Here is a 19,736-nt window from a genome sequence, read left to right as displayed (position 1 = left end):
CGTATGGCTATGGAAATTATATACACTAGCATAGTGTCCATAGCTTGTTATGGGTAATATAAATTTTATCCAGATCTAGGTAAGACTGCTAATTTTTTTGCTCTTTCACTCAGTGTACAAACTGTGTGGTGAGCTGTATTGATTGTCTAGATTTTGATCAGGGACTGATTTGTTCAGTTCCGATTAGGATCCAGATTAATTCGTTCGGGTTTCGATTAGAGTTAGGATTTTGATTGCTTGCTTTTTTATTATAAATAAAAAGTAGAGATTGAGATAGAGATCGATCAACTTTATTGCCTTGTTCGGCTGGCTGGCTGATTTGGCGTGAGAGGAAAATACTGCTGGTTGGCTGGCTGGCTGGCTGGCTGATTTGGCGTGAGAGGAAAATACTGTTGTGGCTGGCTGAATCTCCCAGCCGAACAAGGCATATATTCTCATACATCGCAAACTATCATAGCGAACAAATACGACTCAGGCTCTAATAAACTATCTATGCAAGAGTGTATGTATTCTACTTTTTACTTGTAGCCAGTTGTGTTGCCTGACATCATCTCTTTTCTCAATTATATTTGATCCTTCGGTCTGATCTTGGTCTTTGGTCCGCGGGTCCTTCGATCACGGGTAGAAGGTGATATCCCAACAGATGGTAAACGATTGAAATTCATTTAGCTGGTGGGGTAAATAAAAAATCCCTATTTGTAGATGGCTGCAGTTCGTGGCCACGCGCTTCAAAATCGAGACGTTTATGCAAATACTCCTATAGTTAGATAGATTCAAGTACTTCTTTAGTATGGAAAATGACTATTGTTTCACTGTGGTTTACCTGGACGGCTTCGGGAACAGAAAAGGACTATGGTATCGCACAATTCATTTTCTGCAGAAAGTTAATGGCAGGTGTTTATTGGAAAAAATAAAAGGAAGATAATAAAGTGTTTTGAAATAATCAATGAAGCTTAATCAACGGCCAGATATACCTCTCCATTCTTTGGACTGCCGTACGACCCAGCGCTCTCGCTCCCCTGCTCCTCCTACTCCTACTAGTCCTAGGCTGTCCAAACCTCTTTTTAGTCCCCGTTTGGCCGGGCTCCCTCCGGCTTCGGCTAGCCAGCGAAATGCAGCTCCGGCTGCTCCTGCTGCCCAGGCAAATGTAGCAAGGAGCCGGAGCTCTTTTTTTCATCGCTACAGTGGAGCACAGTATTAATTCCTGTAGCACGGAGCCGAAGCTCGAGCCGTCCCAAAGAGGCCTTTACTCTGTGCTTCTCTCTCCCTACGATAGCGCACCGCAATGGCGGCCCCCTGCGGCGATGCCGATGGAGCCGGGTTACCTCCGCTTCCCAGACGGTACCGACCATAATCTGTATCGCACTTTGGATTCCTTGACGAACTTTTTGTGTCAGCCTTCAAGCGAGGGTTTTGAGTTTGGGGGTTTTGTTGATGCAGCGGCGGCGGCGGCAATGCGGCCGATAGGGAGGAGGAGGGCGATAAGAGCAATAAGGCGAGGAAGGAGACGGCCGGGGCGCAGCGGATCGCCCGGTGGGGGCTCCGCGAGTGCAGCAAGATAGGTGAGACGCCTCGCCTCGCCGAAAGACTATTTGTGGCTTGTGTTCTTGATAGAGGGCGTGGGAGTGTGACATTGAGCGTTAGGGGTAACCGCTGGGGAGCAAATTTTCTACTTGCTCCGGTATTGATCTAGCTGTTTGGAATTGTGCGAAATGGTCCTCATGTGATGGGAAAAATCTAAACCCTAAGCTAGCAGCCCCTACATCTTTAAAGATTGTGAAATCTTGATGTGTGTGAGCCTCTAGTCTTTTTTTAGAGAATAACTTGTTGTAATCCCACGGGAATATAAAAGATTTGGCCGGCACGCACAATGGTACACCTTAGGCAGCCACACCAACCGTGGCAGGTACAACTTAGCCGTGCCATTCTCTTCACTGGGACCCTACTGTCAATGACTCATTTTCTTGCCAAGTACTAACACAGTTCTTGCTCATGTGGCCATGTCCCGCCACAAAAACTGTGGCGCGCCACATTTGTGGCTTGTGTGGTAACCAAACAGGCCCTGGGTCTTGTTTCTACACTGCTTTGGACGGTTTTCCATCTTGAAATTTGGTGTCCCTTTGGTTGGCGTCGATGCTACTGCCCTCCACATGTGTGATGCATATGCATTCTTCTTTGGTGAATGTCACTTTCTTGGGCAGATTTCAGCACTGAAATTAATTCGATTCTGCTGAAACAAGTTTTGTTAGTGTGGTTAACAGGATAATTTCTATTCCTTGGGGCATAATACAGGTGAATGTTTTGACTATGTAGAGGTTGCATATGGGGCATTCCTTGTTGGGCGGTGCAGGCATCTTTTGGTGCAAATGTTGTATGTGCAACATTATTCAACCACTGGGGTTCTTTCAGTTTACAAGCTTGGACATAAGCGGTAGTATAATAGAATAGGATAAACGTGAAGCAAACATAGATGTTTTATGCTTAACATATCTTCACGATGTAAACTAACTTGCCAACCTGATACTATGATGTAATCAGCATTTGATTTGACATTGCAGTTTCTAAAAAAGTTGAGACCAAAGGACGGACTACTTGTAATGAGGTATTCTCTTATGTGTGTCCCTCAAACTCTCACTAATAGTAACGGACCATGATTCATAAAGAAGGCTACAAACAACAAAAAGAGGAACAAAGCCATTGAGTCCCAAGCAAGTTGGGTAGGCTATAGATAAAACCCAACACAAGCCACCAACAGAAACAAATCTCAAATGAATATAAAAATTCAGTAGTAACAATAATATTACACTGGTAGTTTGCTAAAGTATTGTTATCAAAAGATAATTCTTTGATAAATGCTGAAAGGCATCTCCATCGTATTACATTGGTAGTTTAGTGTAAAGTTTTTTTTCCCCCTTGATACATAGCCCTCGAATGTGATTATGTTTTCTTTCCCATTTTGGGTTGTTAGCTACCTCAACTAGTTATTGTACATTCCAGGTTGCAGATGAAATTTGTGCGGAGCTAAAGTTGACGTTTAATGGTCAAGAGGTTACTTCATATATTAAGCTGATCTGCTTGTGTACTTTCCCCACCAAAACATGTTGATCTAAAGAAAATAAATTTGTCTTTGTAGTTTGATGATAAGAATATTAGGAGGAGAGTGTATGATGTTTTTAGCATGCTAATTGCACTACGAGTTATTGCAAAAGACAAAAAGGAAATAAAGTGGACGGGCCTTTCTAATTTCAGATATGAAAAGATGAAGAAATTGGAGGTCAGTATTTATGCTTTTCAGACAGATGAATAATAATTGATTATGATTTGTGATATGATTGCTGTCATGTTCAATTTTAAAGGAGGCTCACAAAGAACTCACAGCCAGGATTAAGAACAAGAAGAAACTTCTCCAGGAAATTGAAAAACAGGTAAGTTGTCTGCGAATCTAGCAATACCTCTTCTTTGCTTCCGTACAGAGATATAGCCACTTCTTTATAACTGGTGTAGTTATTATTGTCTGATGATTCCTTTTTGTGTATTTCAAGTTTGATGACCTCCAGAATATCAAGTTTCGCAACCAGGTACTACAGAGACCAGCAGAGAGTGCGAATGGTATCTGCCTTCCATTCTTATTGGTCAAGGTATTTTTCTTGATCTGCAACTGTCGAAAATACTTGCCCTCCAAGCTATGTTGCCCGGATACGCGGATACGGATACCGGTACGCGATACGGGGATACTCCGATATGTCATTTTTCCAAAAACAAGGATACGGGGATACGCCAATATATATAAAAAAACAAATAAAAGTTTCAGGAACTAGAATATGAGAAAATAGAAGTTCCAGGGACTATAATGCACCATAAACTCATATATTCATATGTTCTATAATTATTAGAAAAGGGAAGGGGCAAAGGAAAAAAGAACCAACCATATCTTACCTGTTCGTCTGTTCCACGAATGGATGTCGGTCGTCTTCTTCCCCAACCTCCGGCACTCTCTCTCTCTCTCTCTTTCTCTGTGTAGCGGCCAACTCCGGCGGCCGCGGCTCCTCCTCTCCCTCTCCGGAGGCCGCGGCTCATCCTCTCCCTCTCAAGCGGCCGCGCGGGCTAGAGGAGCGCTCCGGCGGCCGTGGCGGCCTGCCAGCGGCGAGCTCCAGCAGCGCAGCACCACCTTAAATAGTGCTTTAACAGATGTGCGGGCCTCTGTCTAGACAGGCCGCGCAGCCGCTGGAGCAGTAGAAGGCACGGGCGGGCGGGCGGAGGTGACGGCAAGGGAGCGACAAGCGATGGGGAAGGAGCAGGAGGAGGCACGGGCGGGTGGCCGGGCGGCAGTGACGGCAAGGGAGCGATGAGCAGCGGGAAAGGAGCAGGAGGAGGCGTGGGCGGGTGGCCGAGCGGCGGTGACAGCAAGGGAGCCGTGCGAGGCTGCTGCGGGCCTGCGGCTGCGCGAGTGGGGATGAGAGGGTGGCACAGCTGAACGGAGGACCTTTATACGAAGCGATTGAGTGGTGTTGTTAGGGTTTGAAGGTATCGGACAGGTATCCACAGGTATCCCACGAGTATCTGATTTATTTTTATTATTTGAAAATACCTAAATAGTCCGATACTTACGGGATACGTATCCGGGAGTATCCGTGGAGTACGGGTATCCGATACCGGTACGTGAGTTTTGCGAAGTATCCGCGTATCATAGCCTCCAAGTCACTAGCAACTCAGCTGTAACATCTGGCTGTAAGTATTGTACATGTTTCAAGTGTTCTACTAACTATGGTTGACTTATATGGTTTTGTCCAGACTTGTTTCATTGCATGTTTCAAATGTTCCATTATAGATGGTTGAGTTGGATGGTCTGGTTTAGACTTGTTTGTATCTGCAAAGATGCTACCAGCTACCTTTCAAATGCAGATTAGTATAACTACTAGTGATTAGGTACTACTTTAGATGGTACACTATGTCACTATTTCAATTTTATTGCATGATCTCATATATAGGAACAGTACAATCTTGTCATCTAAAATGGTTGTAACTTGTGTTGTTCAGAAGTTAGGATTTACAAATGCCAGCGCAAGTATACACAGTGAAAAACAACGCACGCGAGAACACACCAAGCAGGAGATGAATCTGATACTTCTTACTTTGCTTCTCAACACATCTCAAAGCAAATTACATACCCACTGCTACTTGGTGGCGTCTAGTAGCACACAACTCCTTGAGTTACACAATTGAAAGGATTCACCCCTCATGTTTACTAAATGTCACGTGGTGGGATATTGGACGGAGGGACTTGACGAAGGGCGTAGTCGTGTGAAGTTGGAGGGCGAGGACCCGGGCCTCGGCGTTTGGGCGCCGTCGGCAAGGTCGAACGTGATGCTGATGGAGGAAGGAGACAGGAAGAAGGGATAGGGGGAAGCTAGACTTCATTCATTGCTTGAAGTTCTCACGAGTACCCCAATTCCTATTTAAGCTAAACAATATCGTACTTCCTAATTAAATATTTTGATTACAAGGAAACTAATCCCCTGCATCGTGTGCCCCTGTATCCTTCCTTTCTTTCTTCTTGCGCCTTTGATAGTATCTTCCCGTCATAACATCTCTCCCCCCCCATTGCAACAGCTCGTCCGCGAGCTAGAATTCAGGATAAGAGCGCCGAAAGTCATCGAGAGACATCCATGAAGCGGAAGCAGCATCTTGATCAAGCCATTGGACCAGCACTTCATAACGACCACGGGCAAGGTGTCCCCGCAGCACCTTTACCGGAAGTGGACAAGCACACCCATTTTGAACTGGAGGGAGGGCTGGTGGAGCATCCGGCGTTGTGCCCCTAAATGGCTTCAGTAAGGGGCCGTTTAGTTCCCAAAAAATTTTGGGGCAAAAATTTTTGGGGGCGTTTGACCACTAATTAGAAGTATTAAATATAGATTAATTATAAAACTAATTACACGGATGGACGGGAAATCGCGAGGCGAATCTATTAAGGCTAATTAATCTATCATTAGAGATTGGTTACTGTAGCACAACATTGTCTAATCATTGCATAATTAGGTTCATTAGATTCGTCTCGCGATTTCACCTGGGGGTTATGGAATGGGTTTTGTCAGTTATCCACATTTAATACTCCAAATTAGTGGTCAAATGTTGCAAGTTACTATAGCGCGTGAAAATTTTTAGGAACTAAACGGGCTCTAACCCAACATGGAAAACATTGTGCAGTCGAGCCCCCACCAGAAGTGCTAATCTGTATGCCACCTCACCAACTCGTTCTGTCACCTTATAGGGGCCAAAATAACGAGGCCCCAACTTGCCTCTGCCTTGTACTCCCATAGAAGCAATCGGTCTATGCAGCAGTCGAAGCCAGACCCACTGTCCTACTTCAAATGACAACTCACGATGCTTTTTATCATACTGTACTTTGGCATATTGCTGCGCCTGTTCAAGCTGATCCCTGACCTCGGCCAAAAACTCATCCCGTTCAAGCAATTGCTGTTCCACTGCTGGAAGCCTGGCTTCACCCTGCTCATAAGCCCGGAGAATTGGCGGATCACGACCATAAACCACGCGGAAAGGGGATGTTTTCAGAGAAGCTTGATAGGATGAGTTGTAGCAAAATTCTGCCCAAGGTAACCAACGGACCCATTGACGTGGTCGATCGCCAGTCAAACAGCGCAAGTACATTGCAATAATTTTGTTAGTGGCCTCTGACTGAGGGTGGAAGGCCGATGTGAAATGGAGTTGGACACCCACCAAAGCAAACAACTCCTTCCAAAATGTGCTGGTGAAAACCGGGTCTCTATCACTGACGATGGAAGATGGCATACCATGGAGACGGACAATATCATGAAAGAAAGCTTTGGCTACTGACGCCGCAATATAGGGATGACTCAATGGAATGAAGTGCGCATACTTAGAAAATCTGTGCACCACAGTGAGTATGACGGTCTTACCATTAACACGGGGAAGAGCCTCTATGAAATCCATGGCTATATCAGCCCACACGGCCGATGGAATGTCCAACGGCTGCAATAAAACCCCAGGCCGGAGATGTTCGGTCTTGTTCCTCTGGCAAACTTCGCAATTACAGACAAAGTCGAGAACCAGGCGACGATCACCTTGGATATAAAAATCTGAGCAGGCGGTGAAGTGTCTTCTGAATACCTTCATGGCCCATCCCATGCGCAAACTCCAACAATGAAGAGACAGCAGCATAAGATGATGACACAAAAATCTTACCATCCTTGAGCAGCCATCCTCCCCACGAGCTGCCTTGTCACGAATGGTCACGAGATCAACATCAGCCGCCAATTGTTGACGTAAGTTATCAAAAAATGAAAATTCAGGTGTAGACAGAGCTGTCAGTTCCGCGGACTGACCCTCCCGGCGTGATAATGCATCCGCTACAATATTCGCTGTGCCCGGTTTGTACTCAACGCGAAAATCATACCCAAGCAGCTTGGCGGCCCAATGATGCTGAGGGATTGCAGACAAGCGTTGATCCAGCAAAAACTTCAAGCTATGATGATCCGTGCGGACAAGGAATTCCCGGCCCCAGAGATAAGGCCGCCAATGCTTCACAACCTGAACCAACCCAATTAATTCCCTCTCGTACACAGCGAGCTTAGCATGGCCCTGTGCGATGGGCCGACTGAAGAAAGCGATGGGTCCACTTCCCTGATGCAAAACTGCTCCAAACCATGATCCGGAGGCGTCGCATTCCACAATGAAAGGAGCGCTGAAATCTGGTAGATGAAGAACCGGCGCTGTGGACAAAGCTGTTTGGAGCGCCCAGAACGCTGCGAGAGCTGCATCATCCCATAGGAAACTCTCCTTCAGCAAACGGGTGAGTGGCGCTGCAATGAGCCCATAATCTTTGATGAAGCGCCGATAATATCCCGCAAGACCGAGGAAACCTCTGACTGCTCGGACTGATTTGGGAACCGGCCAAGTGAGTACTGCTCGGACCTTGCTCTCAACCATAGCGACTCCTTGGGCAGAGATGACGTGCCCCAAATAACCAACAGATGTTTCCCCAAAGGAGTACTTGGATTTCTTCAAAAACAAAGCATGCTGCTGCAACGCCTCAAAAACTGCCTGGATATGCAACAAGTGTTCAGCCCAAAATTTATTGTAAATCAAAATGTCGTCGAAGAAAACCAACACGAAACGGCGCAAAAACGGCTTCAAGACCGTGTTCATCAACGCCTGGAAGGTTGCTGGCGCGTTCGTGAGGCCGAAAGGCATCACCAAAAATTCAAATAAACCTTGGTGCGTCCGGAACGCGGTCTTGTCCACGTCCTCAGCACACATGCGCACCTGATGGTACCCTGACCGGAGATCCAGCTTGGTGAAGTACTTGGTGCCTCGCAGCTCATCCAAGAGCTCCTCTACGACTGGGTTCGGAAATTTGTCCTTCACTGTGCAAGCATTAAGTGCCCGATAATCAATATAAAGGCGCCAGGAGTTGTCTGATTTTCGGACCAACAAGGCCGGCGAAGAAAATGTCGAGGAACTGGGCTGGATAATGCCTTGCTTGAGGAGATCCGCACACTGTTTTTCCAGCTCGTCCTTCTGAAGATGAGCATAGCGATAAGGCCGGACCGCAACTGCATCGGTGCCGGGTTTTAGTCGAATTTTGTGCTCAATCGCTCGCTGTGGAGGCATGCCATGTGGTTCAAGGAAGAGGCCCTGAAATTCCATGAGTAGTTCAGGTAGGAGTTGGCCAGCTTCTGGGGACAGGGAGCGAAAAATGTAGGTCCCCGTTTATTGATGCCACACCACATGATCCTCTTCTCAACCACACGAAATCCAAATGTCTGCTCACTGAAATTCCAACTAATATCGCCAAGCTGACTCGCCCAGCTTACGCCAATGACCATGTCCAACGACCCAATGGGCAGCGAATGGGAGTCGAACCAAAAGTAGTCACCCCCACCCTGCCACGGACGTCTGTTAGCCGCCCAGGACTGCGCACCTAGTCCCCATTGCCGACTGTGACCTGCAGGGCCTGCTCAGGGTACAATGGAATACCCAATTCCTCCGCCACGCGAGTGTTAATAAATGTCTTGGATGACCCAGAATCAAGAATAGCTGTGAGGCGGCGGAAACACAAAAACACCCAAACCTTCATAGTTGGGACGTCAGGCGGCTCAATTCCGGTCAAGGCATGGAGGGAGATGGACGTTGTATGTCCATCTGATGACTGGGGGGCCGGTGGAGCATAGAAGCAATGTAACTCTGTATCTTCATTGCTGGTGCCCGAATAATCCCAATCTGTAGTGTCCGGCACAATCTCGATGACTGCAACTTGCTTGCACTTATGACCCGCAAAAAACTTCTCGGGGCAATTGAAGCAGAGGCCGTTTGCCCGGCGCTGCACCATCTCGGTTGGTGAGTTGCCGACGTGGTAGGGCGGCAATGAGAGCTGCAGCCGGTGGTCGCGCAGCCAACGATGCGGGAGGCGTCGACATGGCCCCTTGGGCTGGAGCGGCAGCCTGCGGTCCTGGCGGCCAGAACAGAGGGCGGCCTCCCATTCGGCTGTAGAATAATAAGATTGGTGTAATTGATGGATTGTTGTATTGCATTGAGGCTTCGGCCGGTATATATAAGAGTACATGACTTGGGGGGCAAGACTCCCCGGGATACATATGACAGTCACAGCGGGAGCACCGCAAACGGTGAGACTGGAGAAGAAGCCGAAAGCAGTAGCCAACGGACTAACATCCCCCCGCATTCATAATGTCGGTGTGGTGCGGATGCTGCGACTAGAGAGAAAACCGGCGAGTAACTCATGCGGATGGTAGCCCTTTGTGCCGATGTCGAGATAGCCGAGCTGAAGGAGCCATGGTCGAAGATGCCGTGCGTAGAGTAGCCGTGGTCGACGTAGAGCTGTCGAAGTTGCCGAAGACGAGGTAGCCGCACATGAAGCCGCAGGCGCACGAGGAGGCGCCATGGTGGTGGCGTAATGGAGAAGACGCCGGAGACGAAGATGGCGACGCGTCGAGGCAATCGTAGAGGGAGCAATGCCAAAGTCGATGCAGTCAGGCCATCGGGCGACACATGCCCGAGTTTGCCAGGCTCGGGAACGCATCGGGGACGATGGGCACGCACCGGTGTTGCCAATACCGGACGTGCAAGGGAGGATGCACAACCAGACGCCGTCGCCGAGGGGGACCAGCATAGAAGGCCTCCATGGCGGTCGCAGGCGCAGAAGAAGGCGAGGTAGAAGGTGCCAACGCCTGCTGTTGCTGGAGTAGACGAAGTAGTCGGGGACGAGATGGCGACGCTGGCGACGTAGTTCTGCTAGACGAAGCGATGAGGGGAATCCAGACTTTCTAGCACAAGGCCGAGTGATCCGGATGACGGGCGGTGGAGCTCGAAGGAGACGGCGAAGAACTCGTACAGCTTGACGAAGACCATGCGGGAAAGACGCGCACCGATAGAGTCGACAGCATGTAGATGCAACGGCGAGGACGACGATAGGCGGCGACGCTGCTGCCCGAGGAGGCGACGCAGCGGCAGCCCTCTTGCTTGGCGAAGCATCGCGCGATAGACGACAAACGTCTCAGGAGGGTGGTTCGCGCGATCGGTTGATCAGGCCGACGGCGTGCGGGGCGAAGACGAGCCGACGTAGGTCGACGTGCAGACGAGGGGGCGCGGCACAGGCAGACGTTCCGGTTACGCCGCAGGCCACGCCGGCAACACAGTCGAAGGAGATGAGGAAGTCGGTGTTGTCGAAGCCGATGTCGATGATGCGCGAGTCGACGGCGGTGGGCGATGGGGACGCAAACCCGATCACAGATCGGGAATAAGAAAACAACAGCAGCAACTGATCGGGAAGGCGACAGGGCGCTGGTCCGTGGGCGGACGACGGGGTGGCGCGGATCAGGCGAAGCGACGGTGGAGCGACGCGGATAGGACGGAGCGACGGCCATCGGCGAAGAGGACCCGTCCAGGCCTCCTCCACCACGACTAAGGGTGCGGCCACCACCACGGTGGCGCGCTGCATCGGCGGCGAGGAGTGCAGCCGCCACCACGACGGCTGCGCGGAAGGGAGGGCCCAGCCAGCGGCGTGAAGGAGGGGCGCGACCGGCGGCACAGCGATGAGGTCTTCGATGTGCTGGAGCTTGACGACACGATGACAGGCAGCGGGATCAGATGGATCCACCGCAGACTCGAGGACGATGACGAACACAGCGGTCAGAGGGACCGGTCGCGCATCTAGGAGGATGCTGCCCCTGGCGGAGATGGATCTCCCCGGGGGCGCGCGGCGGTGGCGGCGGCGGCGGAAGCTAGGTCTAGGATTAGGAACTCTAGTCTCGTGATACCATGTAGAATAATAAGATTGGTGTAATTGATGGATTATTGTATTGCATTGAGGCTTCGGCCGATATATATATAAGAGTACATGACTTGGGGGGCAAGACTCCCCGGGATACATATGGCAGTCTACGATACATATATCTACAACTACCAAATATACTCTAATATCGGCCCTGGGCCATTTCTAGAACAAGGCGCTGCTCATATGCTCGAGCGAGACGGATGGCCTCGTCCAACGTCTGCGGCGAGTGGATAGCCACGTTCGTCTTCAACGGATTAGTAAGGCCAGTTGTGAAAAGCTGGACCTGCTGCTTCTCCGATAGTTCAACGTCGCGACATGCCAGCGACATGAACTGCCTGGAGTAATCTTCCACGGACCCTGTGCGGCGGAGTGTAGCCATCTCGCCCAGCGGCGATTCAGTGAGACCAGGGCTGAAACGCCTATGCAGCAAGTGTTTGAAGCGCCGCCATTCAGGCTCCCCGTTGACCGTCTCCAGGTGGTAGTACCAAAGCTGAGCTGCCTCTTTCATGTGGAGAGATGCCATCCAGACCTTGCGGTGTTCCGGTGTGTTGTGGCCCCGAAAGTACAACTCACAACGGTTCAACCATGGGAGAGGATTGCCCATGCCGTCGAATGTCGGGAACAACATCTTGGGTTTGAGGAAAGGATCATCCTCGTACTGCTCCACGCGCTGCTGGTATCCATGTGGGATCGTTGGCGAGGAGAACGGCGGCGGCGGCAGGATGCCGTCGTCATCAGCGGCCCCTTTCTGCTTTGGGTCCCGAAGCGGCGGCGGCCGGTAATTCTGGTTGCTTGAGCCTGAGGACTGGTCGCCGGATTCCAACCGCTTGACCGCGACGCTGACTGATTGGAGCTGATCTCCCGCATCACGCATGCTCTTCTGCAGGTCAGCAACCTTGCCTGGCAGGGCCGCCAGATCGGCAACACTCAGGGCCAACGGTGCCAAGGTTTCAATGGTGGAGTTCATCTGAGTCATCGTGGTCTTCATGTCTTCCAGCGCCTTCAACACGGTGTCCATGGTGGCCATGGACGAAGGACCTGAGCAATCTGATACCAGATTGTCACGTGGTGGGATATTGGACGGAGGGACTTGACGAAGGGTGTAGTCGTGTGAAGTTGGAGGGCGAGGACCCGGGCCCCGGCGTTTGGGCGCCGTCGGCAAGGTCGAACGTGATGCTGATGGAGGAAGGAGACGGGAAGCAGGGATAGGGGGAAGCTAGACTTAATTCATTGCTTGAAGTTCTCACGAGTATACCAATTCCTATTTAAGCTAAACAATATCGTACTTCCTAATTAAATATTTTGATTACAAGGAAACTAATCCCCTGCATCGTGCGCCCCTGTATCCTTCCTTTCTTTCTTCTTGCGCCTTTGATAGTATCTTCCTGTCATAACACTAAACAAGAAGATTAATTGTAATAACTTGTGCTGGACATCTTTGGTTGTCTTTTAAGTAGTAACCACGTTTATCGTTGAGCAGGCATCCAAAAAAGCAAGGGTAGAAATTGAGATTTCAGAGGACTCAAATTTCGCAGGTTTCGACTTCAACTGGTATGTCTCTGTCTATCAAAATTCAAAACTGTTGCTCCCTCCAAATTAGCATGTCTTGCTCCCAAGTCCTAACCAAGTATTTTTGGTTCATTTTTCAGTGCACCATTCACCTTGCATGATGATGTCTCAATTCTTGATGGGATCAGGCGCAATAGCATAAGAAGAGCTCGGTAGCTTCACGTTCTTCAATAGATGCTCGAGAATGTGATCGATCAGTTGAAAGTGACAAGACTGGGACAACCCGTTTTGTTTGCACAGCCATTAATATATTTAGGTATATATATAGTATGAAACCTTGACCTAATCTTCAGTGCAGCATATGAAGCGTATGAAGATTATAACCTGCAAATTTTGCCCCCCTTTTTTTATGCCTAGCAGGTTATTAGGTCTGAGATAGATTATTTTCATATATGACGCTATGTATTAACTTTATAATTGGTCCAATTCAAAAGCTTGTGCACAAGCTTTGCTTGTGTTATATGGTGTCTGGGCGTTTTGCTGTTGGAAGTTCATGCATTTCTCAAGCTGCACTGGCCATCGGAGTGAACCTTAAACCCTAAAGCCATCGGAGTGAACCTTCAGTTTAACATAAGATTATCGAAATTCTTGAACCAGGTCATTATGCTCTTCTTCCTTCATTAAAGAATCCAGTCCGGCCGATGCCATCCACTTCAGCGGCTGTGACATGCAGTTTCTTCAGGTTCATCAACATTCACCGTATTCTGCACCAGTAGATTTGGTTTGTGCAAGCTCTCCCCAGACAGATCTGCGAATCAATTCTACTGCAGCCCGATACACGGAAGTGACGCCAGAACTTTGCGCGAGTACCTGTCGTCGCTACAACAGGAATTTTGGGGTTGTTTTCCTTGCTTCCAGGTGGGAGGGTGGAATTTAACATGGGTGACCCGCAACCATCTCCCACGGTGCCTATCGGATTGAAATCAAAGAATTAGCTGTGGAATTTTGTACTCTTCCTGACACTATTAAAAAAATATTTTTAGGGACAGGTAAAAACCTATTTTTAGGAACAGATGTGCTACCCGCTTCTAATTTTCGTAGCTAAAAATCGGATTTATACGAACGGGTAACATGACCGCCCCTACAAATAATTTGTAGCAACGGGTGAGCCCTTGATCCGTTACTACAAATCGATTTGTAGCAACGAGTGAGCCCATGACTCGCCCCTACAAATCATTTTTTAGAACATGAAAAAATTAGAAAAAAAAACTCTAAAATAGTAAAAGAAAAATTATTCCTACTAACCGGCCACCACCAGAAGCCCCTCTATTATCGAGGTGCATTTTTTTGACGAGATATGCACATTTGTGTAAACCGTTCGAACCGCCTACCTCAAGCCTCGCGCGTACCTTCCTTACCACCACACTACATAGTCACTTGTGACTCAATGGAGTATGCTATTCTTTTATATTAATTCTGAAATTAATTTATAGGGGCGGGTGATGCCACCACCCGCCCCTAAAAATAGTTTTCTATTTTATCGGAAAATTCATTTAATTGTTTATATATATAGCAAAATAAATTAAAAAATGTGAAACTTTTACACTATGGTTATTGTGAACAATAGAATAAAAAAATATGACAAATATATTTCAGTGTATATAAATGTTAAGATTGCGAAAACCTCGAAGTATAAAGCCCTGCTTAGTTTTCAAAAAAAAATTACAGTACTCGTCACATCGAATGTTCGGACACATGCATCGAGCATTAAATGCAGTTTAAAAAATAACTAATTCCACAGTCTAACTGATTAGCACGAGTTGAATCTTTTAAGACTAATTAGTTCATAATTGGATATTATTTGTCAAGTAACAACGAAATCTACTACAGTACCAAAACCAACAACTTTTCACCAACTAAACATGGTCTAACTTGAATTATATGAGATACTATAGAGAGTTTATAATATTTTTTTGAACCATTAGATGATTTCAAATGAAAAAATATCAACTACAAAGTTTTAGATCTCATCATTCTCTACAATTTGACATAAAATTTGACTTCATCCGTGGTCATTGAAAAAGTTATAATTTTTTGCGTGGAACCATTTGTAGGGGCGGATCATGCCATCACCCGCCTCTAAAAATACATTTGTAGGGACGATTGAGGCCATGACCCTCCATTACAAATGCCACCATTTTTAGGGGCGGTTCGTGGCCTCACCCGCCCCTAGAAATGCTCTTTTTAGGGGCGGGTGACGCCATGAACCGCCCCTAAAAATGCCGTCTGTTTTTAGGAGCTGATGAGGAGGTGACCCACCCCTAAAAATACTTTATCTAGGGGCGATCGGATGCTACATTAATTCCATTCTATTTGTAGCAACAGATGACATTTTAGTCCGTCCCTTAAAACAAATTGGAATGTTGCTACAAATCGTTTTTATAGTAGTGTGAGGACCGATGACTTTGGATGCTAATTTTCAGGAACTGAAATGACAGCAAACAAAGATTGAGGATTCTAGCCAAGAACACAAGGATTCGAGAGTAGGAGTCGCTGCAATTGACTGAACGGAGAATAATTCTCACTCATATACTCGATACAGCCGCCGCTGGCGGGACGGCGAGAACTAAAACTATTCTTCTTCTTTTTACAAAAGAACTATGGCTATTTCTAAACCTTAGGATTTATTAGGCCAGTCTCAGTGGGAGTATTATCGACACAGTTACTTAGAGTGGAATCTTAAGAACTGTGCCAGTGGAGTATCATAGTGATGACACTCTTCTCACATTTCATGAGACTCCTCTCTTCTCTCTCCTCATACTATTAATATATATTAGCAAATTTAATGTCAATGACACTCTTATGACACTTCCACTGAAATTGGTCTTACTTGTCTTTCTTCTCAATGGTCCACTTTTTTCTCGATGGTCCACTCTTCCAGGCCTCTATAACTGGTTGAATTAATTACAACTTAAGCAAAAGGTTTGATTAAGGGCATGTACAACGCACAGCCCACCCGTCGACATGCAAAGTATTTTTGTAAAGGCAAAATAGTCAAAATCGTCTCTGAACTTTTGGCAAAGGGTCAGCTGGTATATGTACTTTTATTTGAACCAATTTAGTCCTCCAACTATCAAACTTGAGTTCAGTTATATCCCTCATCCAAACTGTTGTTAGAACACCGTTAAATCAACTGACAGACAATGGGAAAAAGACCCATTTGCCCTCCTTCCAGCACCCCCTTCCCCCGGACGGAGAGGCTAAAAACCAGCAGGTGCATCAAGTATGCAGGGACCGTTAGCCACTCGTCAGTCATGCATGTCTCCATGTTCAGTCACGCAGGGACCCCAATATATGTACATGTTAGCATTTTTTTTCTTTTTCTTCCCATAATCCGTATGCAGGGACCATTACAAATTAGCAGATAATAAAAGAAATATCTCATGATCAAATAAAAGACATTACTTTCACAAAACAATAAAAGCCATTACGAATTAGAAGTCACTACATGTCTCATGTTCAAACTACCTGATAATAAAACACGTCTCATGTTCAAAGTAGGAGATAATAAACACTCGTCTCATGTTTAAACCAAAGCCATTACAAATTGGAAGTCACTACATGCATGATCTCAAATAATACAGGATGCTATCATCCTGATTTTTTCTGTCCTCCTCGTGCAGTAGAAGTAGATTTAATCTCTGCAGTTGCACGACCGCCTGTAACATTGATGGTTGCTCCCGCACATGGGCAGACCCAGGGCCCGGCGACCCTGGGCACCGGCCCGGGCTCCCGAAGCAACAATCACAAGACACTAGCTGTAAAATCTATCATTCCTGTGTTCTTCCAGAGCCGAGAACAGACAGCTACCTTGTATTGGCCCAGGCTCCATTCACAATCTGGGTCCGCCACTGCTCTCGCAGATGAGGTGGGATGGCCTGCACTTGTCTCAATGACAACAGCGGCGACCTTCTCCCCCTCGGCGGACCTGTCGACCGGGAGCTCGACGATGGCCCCAGCTGCGGCATGGCTGAGGATGGAGTGCTGTGGCGTGGCCGAGGATGGAGGGCCGGCGGCTTCTGACTGGGCTACCGGCGGCCCCCTACCATCTGGCGGCGGCGGCGGCGGCCCACGGAGCTGGCGGCGGTGGATGCCCTCGGAGCTAGCGGCGGAGGCCCTTCGAACTGGCGTGGTGGCGACGGGCTGATAAGATGCCTCCGTCCGTGCCTTCTTTTTTTTTTTGACGATGGGGGAGGGGGCGCTGGAAGGAGGGCAAATGGTCTTTTCCAATTGTCCGAGTGTTACTAACAGCAATTTGGATGAGGGATATAACTGAACCCAAATTTAATAACTGGAGGATTAAACTAGCCCAAATAAAAGTACAGGGCCAATTTGACCCTTTGGCAAAAGTTCAGGGACGCTATTTTGCTTTTGCCAAAAAAAAAAACCCCCGCGGCGCGCAGTTAGGAGAGAGAGCCCCGCTGTCGTCTCGCTCGTCGCCGGCTCGGGCGCGTGCTCCAACGCATATCGACGAGCAGCGCGAGCGTTGTCGGAGGCGATGCGGCTCGGCGACGGAGGCACGGATCCGCTGCGCGTGCTCGCGGAAATCCTTTGCCGCCGAGGGTTCGCGCCATCCTACAATAAAATCCCCTCATCCCTCCCCTCCGCGCGCCTGTCCAGCATGGTTTCTCTGGCCACCATGTCGCGGCGCGTGGATCAGGCGATGGCGGCGACGGCGGCGTACTCGCGAAAGGCCCAGGGGCATCTGCGGTGGCGGACTCGCGGCGCCAGGGGTGATCTGCTGCGGAAGGCCCAGGAGGCCAAGGCGGCGGCTCCGGCTGCGAGAGGATGATTCCTCCGAGCCTCACAGATCAGGGAGGACGGATCCACGGAAGCGCAGGTGAGGACGTCCCCACCTCGGCTACCGCCCATCGCTCACCGGGTGCTATGCTAGGTTCGTTCCTCGATCCCCCCTCCCCTGTCGCCAATTTGTGTTCAGTGTTGAGGTTGGTCATTCCTGGTAATTCAGATTAGGTTCGTGTGTTTTTACCCTAATTTGTAGATATAGGATTGCAATTCTCTAATTTGGGGTTGTCCGCTTGAATTCCTGTTATTAGGATTGCATTTATCATTGGAATGCGACTTTAATTGGAGGGATTTGACTAGAGTCTGCAGTTCGTAAATTGTAAGGGTACTCAATCCATCGCTAGGTCATCTTGTGATGTATCATTCTGGCAATGGTTGAGGCCTAATAGCAATAGATGCAGCCTGCAGAAAACCCTTTGTACTTGAGGTGTAATATTAACCCATCTTTGATCATTTGGTGGCCCTGTCATGTTTCTGCAATCATGATGGTGGGGAGAAGAGGCACATGCATATAATCGTTCATCTGATCATTTTTGGACGATAATGCTAGGAATGGTGAGGTCATAGTTAACTGAAGGGTCAACTTGTGTATTGCACTGAGGCATAAATCAGTATTCTATTTTTCTTGCAAATGTATTTTAATTGTTGTTAGTGGTGGTATTACAGACTAACATGGACTTATTTCTTTCGGGTTTCATCTCTAGCCTACCCCGACTTGCTTGGGGAAAAAAAGGCTATGTTGTTGTTATTGTTTGCTCAGAGATCAGAGCTCCTTCCAGATAAAACAATCTAGAATGAGGAGTTAAAACTAGTACTGTCACCACAGATGATTAGATCGAATAGTACAAATGACAGTATGCAGGCATCCAGGTAGGTATCTCTATCTGAATTGTGTTCACTAGCATAGCAGTTGCAGCAGCAATTAGTAGCAGTCAGCTCATCTATCATGCTTGTATTTTGTGCAGAAGGTTGGCCCTAAGAACTACTTGCCGGAGATGGCACATGTTATGTGAAAACCGTACCCAAAATATCCTGAAAATGCTATCTATATATGCCATCCACCCAAAATATAATTGAACATATTCAGAAAACTGTACATGTGGATCTTTTTCATTAGACCGTCATTTCAATGAATACAATTGAACATGTTCAGAAAGGAGGAACATTGTCTATTGCTATAACATTTACATCATTTTTGTTTTGGTTCATTCAGAAAAGAGGAACATTGGAGCCTATTGAGTCGAGTATATATGTATCTCTTAATTCAAATATCTTATCTCATATATATGTACTGACATGTATGTAGATATTTTTTTGGGTATATATATGGTATCCAATTCAATATTACATTTACATACCTGAGGGGGATGGATCCGATCCGATTGGAGCTACGTATCATATTTAAACACCAATAGATATCTAAACATCATACCGTATTGACGTATCATATTCATACTTATTACTAGTATTCATAGCATTTGCATTCTCCAACAACATAGACCATGCGAAATTTCAGGCATATGTGTGTGGGATTGTCTGCCAAAACTTCAGGCAGTAAAGTAAAAACTGAGAGAACTGGCAGCACCATGATCAACTAAAATAAGCCAATTCGGCTCAAAAAAAAAAACTAAAATAAGCCAATGCTATCATATAGCTACAGAATGGCACCATCGCATGCCAGCTGATCGATCACGGTAGACAATAACTAGCAGACGTCATAACAGCAGCAAGTGGCAACCACAGGCAGCACCAGAGTAGAATTACAGGCAGCATGAGAATTGAAAATAGCACCACGGGTGGAATGATTATAGCATCACAGATAGCATAATGTAATGAGTTTGGACTCCATAACCAACTACACCATATCTAAGCTGACAACGACTACGGTAATTAAGCTGACACGAAACCGCTACTTCTTCCGATAGGCATATAGGTAAACATCAACCCCACCCCCCACAACTGGACCGACCCACGACTACTCATGACTGACATCGACCTCCCAGTAGGCGGACCCATAAGCATTGTACTG

General features: G+C 47.5%; 1 protein-coding gene and 1 long non-coding RNA gene across 2 annotated transcripts; both read left to right on the top strand.

Annotated features, from left to right (window-relative positions):
- Positions 1-225: 225 nt before the first annotated feature.
- On the top strand, positions 226-13,370 carry LOC120707609 (transcription factor-like protein DPB). The gene is made up of 9 exons (XM_039992538.1): positions 226-1,341; positions 1,441-1,562; positions 2,559-2,602; positions 2,998-3,048; positions 3,134-3,274; positions 3,357-3,425; positions 3,543-3,638; positions 12,813-12,883; positions 12,982-13,370. The coding sequence occupies exons 1-9, from the start codon at positions 1,286-1,288 to the stop codon at positions 13,055-13,057; spliced, it is 726 nt and encodes a 241-aa protein (XP_039848472.1). The 5' UTR covers positions 226-1,285; the 3' UTR covers positions 13,058-13,370.
- Positions 13,371-17,249: 3,879 nt separating this feature from the next.
- LOC120707608 lies at positions 17,250-18,978 on the top strand. Its single transcript, XR_005689045.1, has 2 exons — positions 17,250-18,577; positions 18,673-18,978. It is a non-coding gene; the product is annotated as an uncharacterized LOC120707608 (long non-coding RNA).
- The last annotated feature ends 758 nt before the right edge of the window (positions 18,979-19,736 follow it).

This window comes from Panicum virgatum, chromosome 5K (assembly GCF_016808335.1).
Source record: "Panicum virgatum strain AP13 chromosome 5K, P.virgatum_v5, whole genome shotgun sequence".
Lineage (NCBI taxonomy): Eukaryota > Viridiplantae > Streptophyta > Magnoliopsida > Poales > Poaceae > Panicum > Panicum virgatum.
This window is presented reverse-complemented; position numbering and strand designations above follow the sequence as displayed.